At 40.7% G+C, this 14,247-nt stretch overlaps 2 protein-coding genes across 4 annotated transcripts in view; one reads left to right on the forward strand and one right to left on the reverse strand.

Moving 5' to 3' along the window:
- Positions 1-337: 337 nt before the first annotated feature.
- dgcr6 (DiGeorge syndrome critical region gene 6) lies at positions 338-4,216 on the reverse strand. Of its 2 annotated transcripts, XM_079516572.1 has the most exons (6): positions 3,991-4,216; positions 3,755-3,870; positions 3,465-3,625; positions 3,157-3,257; positions 1,759-1,899; positions 338-1,547 (listed from the first exon to the last, which is right to left on the reverse strand). In XM_079516572.1, exons 2-6 carry the CDS (start codon positions 3,868-3,870, stop codon positions 1,473-1,475), a joined length of 594 nt encoding a protein of 197 aa, XP_079372698.1. In that variant the 5' UTR covers positions 3,991-4,216; the 3' UTR covers positions 338-1,472. The 2 variants fall into 2 exon arrangements, with proteins under 2 accessions (XP_079372698.1, XP_079372697.1); XM_079516571.1 differs by having other exon boundaries at positions 3,755-4,213.
- Positions 4,217-4,575: 359 nt separating this feature from the next.
- Positions 4,576-14,247, forward strand: part of rasal1 (RAS protein activator like 1) — a 41,453-nt gene continuing 31,781 nt past the window's right edge. The window contains exons 1-5 of one of the 2 annotated variants that reach the window (XM_079516244.1): positions 4,576-4,591; positions 5,296-5,589; positions 5,872-5,928; positions 10,210-10,323; positions 10,799-10,860. In XM_079516244.1, coding sequence (XP_079372370.1) covers positions 5,525-5,589; positions 5,872-5,928; positions 10,210-10,323; positions 10,799-10,860 — 298 coding nt within the window. In that variant the 5' untranslated portion in view covers positions 4,576-4,591; positions 5,296-5,524. Of the gene's footprint in view, positions 4,592-4,882; positions 5,590-5,871; positions 5,929-10,209; positions 10,324-10,798; positions 10,861-14,247 lie in introns of those variants that run through there. The other variant, XM_079516243.1, reaches the window with a different exon arrangement.

Raw genomic sequence — 14,247 nt, forward strand, 5'->3', positions numbered from 1 at the left:
CAGGGCAGGCGCTTATAGGCAACGCCCCTTCTTTGGGAATTGGAAATAACGGCCTACTTTTAATTCGGTACCCTTCACAGAACTGGCAACGATCAGAATTTGAAAGTGTATGCATTGCATTTTTATCCATTTCAGCTATAGTTTATTGGCAGAACACAAGCAAAAGATGGATTTTTTTGTTGTTGCTATTTTCTACTCTGACCTGCATTTGACAATTTCAGCCATTAAAAAGTATAAAAATTGATTTGATGACTGAAGCCATCCTTTAATAGCTATTCATTAGTACTACTTAAATTATTGCATGGAATAACAATGTATAACATGAGTGTATGTGTACACTATATCTGTCATTAGATATACATAAAGGAAATGTACGTGTTAACATTCCCACTCTCACTAATGAGAGATTTATAGTTGGAGATCCTGGAGATGTATGGGAGACAGAGACAGATAGAGGTTGGGGTGGCATGAAACAATACAGCCAATGATTTGCATGTTAATTGTCAAACCCAATGAATGGTGCAAATTAACTGGCTGGGGCAGCCCACATGGGGCCCTTAGGCCAGCTCTAAAGATCAGTGTAGATCAAATTAACATTAACGGCTGGGGCAGCCCACATGGGGCCCTTAGGCCAGCCCTAAAGATCAGTGTAGGCAGCTTGCTTGCAGGCCAGGGATGTTTACCTCTGACCCGAGAAGCCATGCAAAATGGCAGAAATCCCCCAATCAAGGATAAATTACATCAAGGAGTCCTCAAGATGTTGACAACCTCAAGGAAACTCCTGCAGAATCGAGGAGGGCTGGCAGCCCTTCGTATTTATTATGAAAATCATGTTTCCTCTTATTGCAATATAATACCAATACCTGCTGATCAGAAATGGAGCAATTTGCTTAACAATTCCTAAACAACTCTGCTGAAGAATTCCCTTGTTGGGAAGTTACAGAATCTTTCTACAGAACAGCTCACCCACTGTGTTGACTTATATAGCAAAGAACGTCTGTAGGGAACTAACAAAAATCAACCCTCTGCTGAAGGACTTGAATTAATACAAGGAATCAATTAAACATTAAAAAATAAATACAAAAATAAATAAAATAAAAACAAAAATCAGCAAGTTTCGTGCTCCAAGTGGTTGTTTTCTTAGGCTTCGTACGCACATAAAGAACAACTGTGCTGTGCCTGTGTTTCATGGCCGCCCCAATGCTTTTCCAATGGAAGTCACATGGTTTGACCAAACACTTGTGTTTGATTGACTTCCATTGGAAAAGCATTGAGTCGGCCATGAAACACGGACAGCACAGAGCATGTTCGTCTGATATGTCTGTACGAAGCCTTAGGAGTGCAGCACAACTCCACCAGTCAGGTCAGGAGATGGGCAGGAGAAGCCCAAGCCACGTTAGCCAGTTAGTGGAATGCTTTTATGTCGGTGTCCATTCTGTTTCCTTTTACTTCCGTGCCGCTTGACATGTCCCTCAAGATACTGACTGTGTCTCCTTCTGTTGAAGTTTGAGGATCAGCTCAAGTAGATTCATTTGCATTGTCAACTCCTAAAATCAAACAGAAACATGACACATCAGAACCATTACAGTTTAAGACATCTATCGCCATCTACTGGACATTTGTCTGTATCACAAAGCGAAAGCACATTTTTATGACACCTACAGTAGGAGTAATTAAGTTTAACAAACAAAAAAACAAAATTGTAGATGTGCTTGTGGTGTGGTTTGTTTTCTTAAACTTTTGTTTTAAACGACTGACCTGAGGATTGGTGGTAATGAAGAAACCAGGAACCCCAGCTTTCTCCAAGGTGTTCTGCTGGTCTAACACCTTTTGGTCCATTTCTGCCACGATCTTCTTATCCATCATTTTTTGCTCTTCTCTCACACGGTTTTCTAGAGGCTGGTAGGAGGACAACACACAACCTTTTCAACCATTTACACTTTACTATCATACATAAATGAACAGGTGGCTAAAAGAACATGAAAAAGGGTTACAAAATGTGTTAGAAAAGACCTGTAAGAATAACTTTGTTTGCTAATACAGATGTCTTCAGCAGGTTTTGTTTGACTGCTGAAGGACATCTTTGCCCAAACACATCCCCTAAAAGTCTGAAGGTTCATCGTTCCAAAATGACTAACCCTATCTCTAAACCTAACCTAAACATAACCGCAAGCACGGGAGCAGCGCATGTTCGCCAACCTTAATGCATGTTCGGACTAACAGGACTTCGGATCTATGGGCAGTCCCCACTGCAGCAAGGGATATGAGCACACCTTGTGGTTTGGACTCTAAAAAATGCGATGTTGGTCCTGTGACTGTGAGTAGCATAGAGTCAAAGCATAATGGTCACGGTGCAATCCTCCAAATCTTTGAATGACAGGACAGATCTATCTTGGGACATTTTGGCAGCTGGGAAAAGTGATTATGAGAGAAAGCACTGCAAAGTGCTTGACAACGCTGAGGAAGACACATTTGGTGATACGTTGCTCTGTCTGGGTGAGGTAAATGTGAAAAGGACATTTATTGAGTGCTGGCTGTTTTATCTTTTTCATAAAAGTGATTATGCCAGTGTTTTGCATTCAGGTTGGATGCTAGTGAATCTGTACACAGCTAAGCACAGAGCTCACTTCATGTAGTAATTATTTATTACCTTAGCTCTGTTTGGAACCTCATATCTACGCAGGATATCCCTGCATCGGTAGAACGGGGATGGAGCCATCCAAAAACAGTGGCAAAAACCCTTCTCGCAGTATAGTTTCCAAAAAGTGAAGGTATTGCTGGCTAGCTACAGATGATACATTTAGGATTATTTTAGATAGGGGTGAAACAACCGCTTAAAAAGCATGAAGTCAGCCTGTACCATGTTTTCCCAATGCAATCTCACGGAAGCAGTACGGCTAGTCAACCTAATATGCAATTTAAGGCTAATTGTTGTTTCTGGCAGTTGTTTCACCCCTATGTTTCACCCCTATCTAAAAATGTTACATGCCTATCCTAAGTGTATCATCTGTAGCTAGCCAGAAATACTTTAACTTTTTGGAAACACTGCGAAAAGGGTTTTCGGCTCAACCCCCATTCTACCGATACAGGGATATCCTGACACCTCTTCTAGGAGCTAAAGCGTAGATATGAGGTTCCAAACGGCACCAGTCTTACCTCAACCTCTGCTTGTTGATTTGATTTGAGAATTGCAAGGTTGTGAGACTTGCAAACGAGCAGGGCCTCTTTGTGCTTCCGTGACAAATCTTGCTTGAGTGCTGAACATAAAACAAAACACAGGATACGATTATGATGAATTGAACATGTAATGCTTTTAGTGTCATCCACAGTTAACAGTCTTTGTATTGAACTTGTACTTGAAATGTACTGTAATTCTCCAAACTGTTAATAAACTCTTCAATCACCACCTCACAATAACAGCCACAGCCCAAGTTTCTAAACGTTGTATGTAAAAGTGCACAAACCTTGATGTTCACCATGTAGTTTTTGTCTCTGATTGTACAAATTTCTTTCTGTAAGATGTTGAATGTCCAGAAGTCCCTGGACTATTTCATACACAGTGCCATCTATGAGTGCCAAGGCCAGGTCACTGAGCGTGTTGTAGGAGAGGCGTTGCTGGAAGGAGCTACCACCACACACAAATGCATTAAAATAAAATATTATGTTGAGTTCACACTTTCCAAGCCATATTTTTAATAAATTATTGCTATATAGAAACTGGGCAGTAATGCATTATCAAAAAAAGGCTTGTGACCTGGGAAGATCTTTGACAAGGGTTTGCAGTTCGGACAATAAGTAGTAGTGTCTCTCCTGCTGTTTGGTAGAATCTCCGTGGCCGTCGTTTACTCCTGGATGATACACCTCCATCATCTTTACGAAGGCCAAACCAAAGGTAACCGAGTAATGACTATATGTTTACATCTACGGTATCATTTGAATGTATGTAAACAACAGCCTAAAAGAGAATTCCAGACGCCCTTCTCGGCCCACCTTTGATCAGTAAATGACTAACATTGTGGTGATGATCAAAACCAAACCAATAAGCCTTTTAAACAAGTTAGTTAGAAATGAAACAATCGATATTATTCATGGTCTAATAATCTGCATACAACTTTACTTCGCTGCAAGCAAAGCAAGTCCATTGTATTTGTATTTTGTAAACCATAACGCGCGTCAAGTCGAAAAAGACTGCGCATTTGACTTCCGGTTAGTGGAATTCAAAATAAAAGCTCTAACGCACTTTCTCGCTACATTTCTATTATTACGATACCGTGACCGGAAGTCAAACCGTCTATTATTTGAGTTTAGTTTTATTTACTTGCCACAGTCTTAATGGACCCCACATTGGTGTCCCTTTAGATGCCTGCCTGGCCCTGCATATTTATTACTAAAGGGTTTTTAATTTGGCAAACAGACGTGTAGGAGCCAAAAGGTGCTTAGTCACAGTTATTTTCACATGATTGGTGATGGGTGTGGGCACCGCATTGACGCTCCATTATTGGTGGGAGCGCCTCTGTGGGTGGCCACCAGACAGGTCACAAATACAGGTGTCTACCAGCTCACTCTAGGGACTGTTGAACTTGGAGGCAGGGTGAGCTGGGAGCGATACTTTTTGTTGACCGCACTCACACTTTATTGGTATTTTGGTTCATTCACAATTGGTTTTGCTCACTGTTTGATTATTGATTCTTTGCACATATTTATTACATATATTTATTTATTGAAATTGTATTGTAATATTTGGTGCACAGAACTATATAAACATTTTAAACTTGTGAGCTCGTTTGGACATGAATCATTTTATCATTGTTTGTGGCGCGTCATTACAGATTGTTTTTAGCTCCCAGGGTTAGCCTGCCGGCATGAGTAATTCATTGGGAATTATTATCAGCCACAACAAGACGTCTTATTGCATGATCGACATGGAGAAATACGTGATGTTTTCTTTCATTTTATACGTTTTATACACTGACATTTCCTTCCGCGCAAACTAAAGACGCAGTACCATAATATATTCGCCAGATGGCGTAAACCTTCAATCAGTCAAGAGACGTCCGTCAGTCAATGTGGCAGATGCAAATATTAGTGATAAATATAACACAGACACAAGTAGGCTTACCCTTACCGTACGTTACAATTGGATGCAAATTAAGAGGCTCGCGTTGAGCAGACGAGAAGAGTTCACATGAGAGTTGAAGAAAATATATAAATGTAACTATTATTATTATTATTTTTTAATAATGTCAATGCATAATCATTTATTTCATCAGTTATGCATTTTGGCCACTTTGGAAGAGAGAACTACATTGATAAAGCCCTAGAGAATTAACCCTCGCTCGGCTGTAACCCACCACTGGACTGGCGACTCTTGCGCACGACTGGTGGGCTGCCTGTGCGCCGTCACGCGTTGGAGGTGCCATGAGATGAAGAAAACTCAATTGCGGAGGAGGAGAGGAGCACTATTTTAAGGACCGCGGATGGACAGACAAGAGGAATTATTGGATTAATAGCGTCCTCGATTAAAATGGCCAAAAATACATCTCTTTATTTTCGTATTGTCGAGGGCAGGAGCCTCCCAGCCAAAGACGTGTAAGTCAATTGAACTGCCACTCCACTGAATTCTTACACCGCCGCCTATAATAATATACAGTGTATCAGTATATATAGCTATCAAGTAATTAGATGTAAATGTTTAGACTACATTTGAACTAAGGTTGGTTTTCTAATTGTCGCTTGCTCTATTATTAAGTCCAAGTCAAGCTTAATAATAAGTTCTGTCTCAAATTAAAATACATTATTTGAATAAATATGCCACATTTTAGAAACCTAATGTGCAGGCTAATGCTGTCATTTTTTTATCTTCCCCTCAAGCTCTGGAACCAGCGATCCGTACTGCATCGTAAAAGTTGATAATGAAGTTGTGGCCAGGTGAATTGCGCTGCATCTTTTAAGTGATTGTGGTGTATTTCCATACTTATAGACTAGTTATAATAGACATTTATACATGTGATATGCTGCTTGTGTGATATATGGGTCATGGTTGCTTATTCTAGCTGGGAACACAGCGCAGTATGCTATATAGAAGAGGAGCATATTGCAGCGGAGGAGTTGGTCATTTATGCTAGAAGGGGGTTCTCTTTAGCTCTCCTTCTGTCTCCTTCTGTCACTTTCTGGCAGGTCATTTTGACCTTTTGACCTCCTAAAAGATTGGATCCAAAAAGATTGGATATTGACTGCAGCTGTGTTCTGACTGCATGTGCTCACTCTGTTCTTTTGTTTGTTTTATTGATTTTATACTTTACACCAGTAAAAAAAAACAGTACAGAAGTCCAGTTCCATACAAAAGGATGCTAAAAGGATTAAACCCAAGAAAGCACAATGACATGTTTCACTGAGGTCCATTAGATTATAAATGCAGCCACAGGCCTTGCATACAGGCTACTGAAAACACTGTATGTAAATATCCCCCTGCTGTAGAATGTCAAGTCTCATCCTTTTCTCAAATATGCTCACAGTATTCCGGCAGTCGAGGTGGACGGGTGGGAAATTTGGTATAGCCTATAGTCTTTTTTTATTGGCCTAAAATGTTGTCTATATATTCATGAATCCACTTGCTGACGGCTGTCGGTATTGGGCAATTTGTTTTATAGGGGTTTCTTGTGACCCTCCCATTAACATCCTATGGCAGGCAAAAATGTCAAACTTTCCTTTTAAGTAGCATGTGACATGTCAAACTAGGGGTTTTTCATGATTCTGAATCCATTCCAAGCATTAGTTTAGCACAAAATACACTCCTTGGGCTAATAACAGCCATAGCCACTTGCCCAAAATGTGCTGACCTCATCACATTTGTGCTGACCTCATCACATTTGTCATGTTTGGAGTGTTTTTGTATGCAAAACTAATGCTTGGAATGGATTCAGAATCATGAAAACCCCCTAGTTTGACATGTCACATGCTATAGCATAAGGAAAGTTTGATTCATGAATGTATGTATATAGACAATATGTTAGGCCAATAAAAAAGACTATATACCAAATTGTACAGGCGGGGGTAGCTGTGTTATCAGGGGTAATCCAGGTTTCGGTTAGAGCAAGGAAATGCAGAGACAGAGATGCAGGCATTTCCTCTTTGGTAGCTGCGTGGCAGTTCCAAAGGCCTCCCTCCACCACAATGTGGTGACTGGGTGAACGAGCTGGGTATATGAGATTTGAGGGATATCTGTGGCGGGGGAAGTAGTGTCTAGGGCGACATGAAAAGGGCAGGATAGGGATGGTGGGAAAACACATAGTACACAGATAAATAAAAATAAGAAATAAGAGCGTAATAATAGTACAAAATTATAATAATAATAGTAAGAAGAAGAAGAAGAAGAAGATTGATACAAAACCCTGGGAGGCTGCCTCCTTCGTTAGATGTGTCTGGATGTACAGTACAGTGTTGAGTCAGTGAGCTGTGCCCCATTGAACTGAAAGGGTATAGGTTGGGGTTTGGGTAGGCTAGTATATGGTATTTCATGGAAGAGTGGGCACCTGAGAACTCAGCCATTTAAAAAAATATATTTTATTTTATATTTACTTTTTTGGTATAAATGGGGGGCCAAATACAAATATAGAATCATTTGTAATGACATTTAAGGCCTAACTTAACCTAATATTTATGCATATTTATTTGCGCAATGACTTTGGGCAAGTTCACGGGTAAATCTGATATTGAAGTATCATACATCTTAAAATCATATACTTTACATTATTTCTGACCGTTTTCCAAACCATATATAATATATATTTTTACATTTAGGAAAAATAGCCAATATAATGTTGACGTGTCCAAAATGTTTAGGTGCCCACTCGTCCTGTTTCCGAGTAGAGTAGGCTACGTGTGATCAGGCTTGTGTTCACAGAGTGAGCCCCTCGAACCAAGAGAACCTGATATGGGACTGGCCTTTAAGATACCTACAGGTAACCATGGAGAGGGTGCATAAATTATTGCGGGGAGCTCCCATTGTACAAGCAGAGAATATTGGAGGGCAGGGCCTCTATGGGAGGAGTAGGTGTAATTTCAGAGTTGTTCGGTTTGAATACAGTTTTGTCACCTGAAGAAGTGAACACTCTGCCTGCTTAAATCATTCCGCCGTAATTGGGTTCCATGAATGCCACCTTAAAGCAATATAGCCTATAGAGCGTTGCAGTTCATGACGACGCCAGGCCCAGGAAATGATTCCCAATGCATTTTTCCCATAGACATTTCTATTAGTATTTATTTAAAGACTGTTACGGTTACAAAGCCAACTCGAGTCGTGACAACTCATGACAACAAACTATTTTGGACCAAACAAATAATTACAAAGAAGAAATTCTAATTATTTGTTCGGCCCAAAAAATGGTGTTTGTTGTCATGAGTTGTCACGACTCGAGTTGGCTTTGTCCACAGGGTAAACGACTTTAAATAAATACTTTTTGAAATGTCTATGAGGAAAATGAGCGGAGAATCATTTCCTGGGCCCTGGTAGGGGGCGGGACTGCGACGCTCTATTGGCTTCTGATTTAGCCATATATCAAAGCAAAGCTTGATATATTTTTTAACCAAAGAGCTTAGTTTTTTTTTTTTGCTTTTCTGCCTTTATTGACAGTATCAAGTGAAGATGGACACGAAAGAAGGGGAGAGACATGCAGTAAAGGTTGTCATGAACGGGGCTCGAACACGCAATGAGCTGTCAGGCCAATGCCTATATGTGGCATGCGCCTAGACCACTTGGCCAGAGCTTAGTCATTTAGATATTTAGCTTCTTAGTTAGTTCGTTAGTTCATTGGTTGGTTAGTATGGTTTATTTGAATGTGGATGGATGCAAATGCGCATTGATGAATTGGAATAGACATTCACCAGATGTGTTTTACACAAATTGTTAATTCCCATCCCTATGAATGGCTTGGGGCGGCAGTGGTTCAGAGGTAGAGTGGCTGGTAGATCGGACCGTGAGGTTCCCAGTTCGATCCCGGGCTCCCCCAGAGTTAGTGTCGAATAAGCCTATCTCACAGAATTTCCCCGCCCCCCCTAAATACGCCCCCTTTCGGGGTTAGTGGTGATAGCGTGACGTCACTCCATAGACACTACATGTTAACCGAGGTAATTTAAGAAGTCTACAACTTTTGTTTTCTCAAGGTAAGGTTTGTTCTATCTGTTCGACCTGATTTACCATCTTGTTTGCTTCATAATAATATTGGTCTGTCACATTTTTACATTAGAAAATGTACTTAGATTCTCCAGAGAAAAAAACGTGTAAATGCTCATGTTAAAGACACCACTATTTACCGGAAGTGGGCGTGGAAAGCGGGCTGTGAGATAGGCCTATTGTCCTTGAGCAAGACTCTGAACTCCTAATTGCTCCCGATGTGCAGGTTGGTGCCTTGCATGGTTTCCTCCATCATTGGTGATTGCGTATGAATGTGTGCGAATGGGTTAATCATGTAATGCACAATATATTTAAAGCGCTTTGGATAAAAGGTGACATTTCTTTCAAATATTGGGCATTCAATTATTACATTATAGTATAATGTAATAATTGAATGCCCAATATTTGAAAGAAATGTCACCTTTTATAAAATAGAGATGACATCCTTGATTGGTAAAAATTGACATCTACTGTATAATGATTATACAGTAGATGTCTTTTTTTTTACCAATCAAGGATGTCATCTCTATTTTTTAAATTAATCTCCAACGGTCAACCGTATCCGTATCAATAGATTATTATTTTGGAGTTTAACAAGGTCAGTTCAATGACTTCTGTTACAGGCCTGGTTGAGGGAAAAGGGAGCACTGATGACCCATGTTGTTTAGATGTAGTGCTAGTCCTAAATCCTTAACAGCGTTGTGTGTTTATGTGGTCATTTAACCACATTAACACTGTTTTCAAACCATTTTCCAAATTTTGTCCTACTGTATGCGGTACATGTTTGTTGTTTCTAGCATTAGCATTTGTGATATTGTGCCAGATTAAGACTATCACCATATCAACCATGATTGTTAGGAATTGTCTTGGAATGTTGAGAGACCACATGCGCGCGCACGCACACACACATCTACAATGTACAACCCACTTGTACCTGAACCCACACTCACATATACTGTAGTAGAGTACACTATTTCACAATCAATCAGTCAAACACAAAACAACATGATAAATAAAGTTGGACCATTCTTTTACAGGACTGCTACAGTGTGGAAGAACCTGGATCCATTCTGGGGAGAAGAGTACACACTACACCTCCCAATGGGATTCCATTCCCTCTCTTTTTATGTCATGGATGAGGACACCATTGGGTAACATTTCTCCCTACGCTGTCTCAAAACCATGTCATATTAAACCATTTATGTTTTCTTATGAAGGATTGATGGCAGCGTCATTAGTCATCAGTGTTTCGCGGCCATGAATTGTGAACTGAAATATTGTGCTAAAATCTGTACAGTCTGAATGTTTTGGAAATCCTCCCATGCTTTGGATAAACAAACCTCATCACGTAGATGGTTGTCCAATCTTGGTAATTAATGGCTATTTCTTTGGCCTCTTCTCCTGAGCAACAGCAGTCATACCAGTCTCTATAAATTCACCCTGCTAAACTGCAGTATGAATGATTAATAATAGGTTGACACTCTTATTATGTATGTATGTATGTATGAAGTATAGAGTAAGCTTCTATTAGTCCTATACAATAATTGCAATTACCAATGCACACAATATTTCCGTGATTTAAAAACATCTGATGAAATCATAATCTTCTCTTTATCTTTGCTGCAGACATGATGATGTTATGGGGAAGATATGTCTGAGCAAAGAAGCCATTGGGTCTCAAGCTAAAGGTAAGAAAACACCAAACTGCCTACATGGGTACCAGTGTAAAGGGGGTATGATGAGGGGTAAGAGGTTAAATAAAGATAGATTGGTTATGGCCATGTGAAAGGTCTTACTGGTCACGGACATGCCTTTTTAGGCTTCCATCTTGCTGGGAATGTTAGTGTGTTCTCAGATGTTTAAGGCCATGGCTTGATTGATCTGATTGTGATTGATTTCATCAACCAACTAGAGACACTGATGGAATGATGAGTCTTTCAAATTCCAATAACAGACTCTTCTCTTCTCTTCTCTTCTCTTCTCTTGCAAATTCAAACAGCAATGGAATGAAAATGGCACACACATTGTTTCATTTGCTACCTTTTGGTAGTCCGTATCGTTCGGCCGTAATCGTGGTCCGAAGTTAGTGGGAGGGGCCTATTTTGCAAAAAATACCACAAATCACAAACAGAATGTCCAATCCATCCCAAATTTGAATCACATGTCACGGGTGGTTTACTCAACCCAGAGCCAAAAGCAATTCCATTTTCATCCATAGGGGGCGCCACAAATGCAAAAAAAATAACAACGTGACATTGTAATTGGCTAGCAGAATTAGTGGGAGGGGCCTATATAAGCGATTGCGTCAACCACTTTGCAATTTCATTTGCTACCCTGATCGTTTCTCTGTTTCTTATCTGAATAAACTGGGGTTATTCACAGCACACAGTACAGATGTCCTTTTGTGCAGAAGTCCCTGTAGAATAAGCAGGGAACAGCTTTTAAATGGCCTCAAACTGCTTCACATTTGGTTATTTTTCTTGAGATTTTAAATTGAATAAGTTAGTCACAATAGGCCACTACAGCAGCATATTTCCAGGGAAATTGTCAAACTACAGCAATTATTTAACACTTTTGTCATACACGTGTAATTGAAAAACAGTATGTTTTCACGTGCCACTGCAATGCCATTTCATGGAAACCTTATTCCAAAGTACCATACACGATCATTAGTGGCTATATTTTTAGCACTGGCTGCACAAGTGGGAATCAAATTCATAATGCTGTGTTGTGTGTGTGTTAGTGTGACCAAGGCCGAATCAGCCACACGGAATTTGGGCAGTGGAATATTCTTATCACTATTACTTTATAAGACATACAATAAGGTGCTAGAGATATCAAAGCTGTATAACCCTATTAAGTCAATAGTCCTGGGACTACGCCAGCACGTTATTTGATTAAAGAGAACGGCAACTCTTTTGTCATCATTACTCTTAGCTTCAGTTTGTTGGATACACACAGATTCAGGTCACATTAGTGCCATACCTAACTGTTGAACTATGCAGAACCATTTCCATGTTATAATAGTGTGTTCGCCTACATATTTGACTACCGAGTATTACAGTTGCAGACATGGCCGCAGGAAGATGTTTACAGTAGGAGGTGCTGAACGTTTAGTAGGGGGTGCGCATGCGTGAGCGCAAAATCTTTGCATTTTCACACAGAAAAGTGGCTTTTACTTTCCCTCTCCACACGCATGAGCAAACTGACACAAGCAATTAACCAGGATAAGGCGCCAATACTGTGATACAGCATATTGTTTAGGCCTAGTAACAGGAATCTGTTTTGATTAAAATTATTATTATTATTTTTCCCCTCCTGTCCGAGGGGGGGCTGTGCCTGGGTGGAGGGGGTGCTCCAGCACCCCTACTTCCCTCAGCCGTGGTTGCAGATTGTGTTTGTTGCATACTGATTTGTCTCGCTTGGCACCAACTCACATGGCCCTGATTTCTGTGATTTACTGCAACATGTTGCTACGGAGTCACTCCCTCTCAGGCATCTTTTTAGTTTGGCTTTCAAATAGTACCCTTGCTTCTCTAAAAATAAATAAATAAATAAATAAATAAATATATAACAAAAAAACAAACATTGCATGGATGCACCTGGGACGTATCCTCAGTGATGAATCCCAAGGTCATCGGGGTTTCGGGTCTCTCAAACATCATACCCCTCACTCAGGTGACCCAGCCGGGGTGATCAAGTCCCGACTTATGTCCCAGTAGCTACCCTGAATCAGTCCCATTAGGAAAAAACCAGGGCCACACAATCCGTTGCTCCGGAACTACTCTGCCAGGACTGGTAGAACCAGATTCTGGCGCGTGGAAGGACTAGGCTCTGTGGGTTGACTCCTGTCCGGGCCCCTCCTACATCTCACCAGGTCCACTCCTGCTCTCACCAGGCCCAGGACCTGTGCGTTGCACCAGACTCCCAGCACTAGGCACTTCATTCAGAAGTGGTGGATTATAATGGCCCTCCTAAAGGCCTCACCAAGGGTTTTTGGGCTTCCTCCTCACGGAGGACACAGGCTGGGGCGCTAACCCATACTGCTCACCCGGGTGCCGTCTATGTGTATATATACAATAGACACAAAAGTCATCATATGTCATACACCATCTTTTAAACTACCAAATCAAATGCAATATGTTCTGTAGATAATAATGTTATGTGTGCCACTTGGCTTGGAATACTGTTGTAATAACTGTCTAGGAGTGGATAGAAGCGCAGATAAATTATTAGTTTTATTCACCTTCACTTACAGCAGTGATACAGGTCAGGCATGGTATTCAGGAGTACACCTGAAATACGTCTGAAGACATTGTATTAATGAGTGATACAGCTGAAGGCATTGTACAGCCTGGTGGAGGCATTCAGGAGTGATACAGGTATACAGGAAGCAATTCCCCATCTGAGGAAAAAGCAAAGAACCTTAGAGGCCTACTCCAGAATTGTTTTTGAACTAGAAACGGGTGCTCCTTGGAGCACAGGTCTCTGCAAGACCGGGTTGCTTTACCCAAGGCCCACAGAATTTGGTCATTCATAGCCACTTAGAATTGTATTTGAAAATCTTGATCACATGACCCCAGAGATAATGTGCACCAATTTGTGTGAGTTTGGGACAAAATCTGAGAAAATCTGTGAAGAAAACACACTATGGCAGAAAATATGATCTGGAATCCTGGATCAAACATGGCCTATACGTGTCATGATCCAAGGAATCCGGGGAAACAATATGTTGATTGTACTGTATGGCATACGTTTCAAGAGTATTACATACGGCATTGTCCATTACTGTTCATTGGAGTGATGTGTCAAACAGTCACCTTCTAATGCATGTATGCCCCGAATGATACGCACTATCAAAATTCCGCCTGTGGTGTTTTCAACGGAAAGGTCCAGAGATCATGTGTACCGATTTTTGTGAGATTTGGACAAAGTTTGTAGGAGGAGGAGCAAAAAGTGTGTTTTGGAGAAAATTCTAAATGGCGGAAAATCTTTCATGATGCAAATGGGCGTGGCCTATATGGGGAGATGCGTCATGACCCAAGGAATCCAGGGACAAAATAATTTTGAGGCCG

This window comes from Electrona antarctica (genome assembly GCF_951216825.1).
Source record: "Electrona antarctica genome assembly, chromosome: 12".
Taxonomy (NCBI): Eukaryota; Metazoa; Chordata; class Actinopteri; order Myctophiformes; family Myctophidae; genus Electrona; species Electrona antarctica.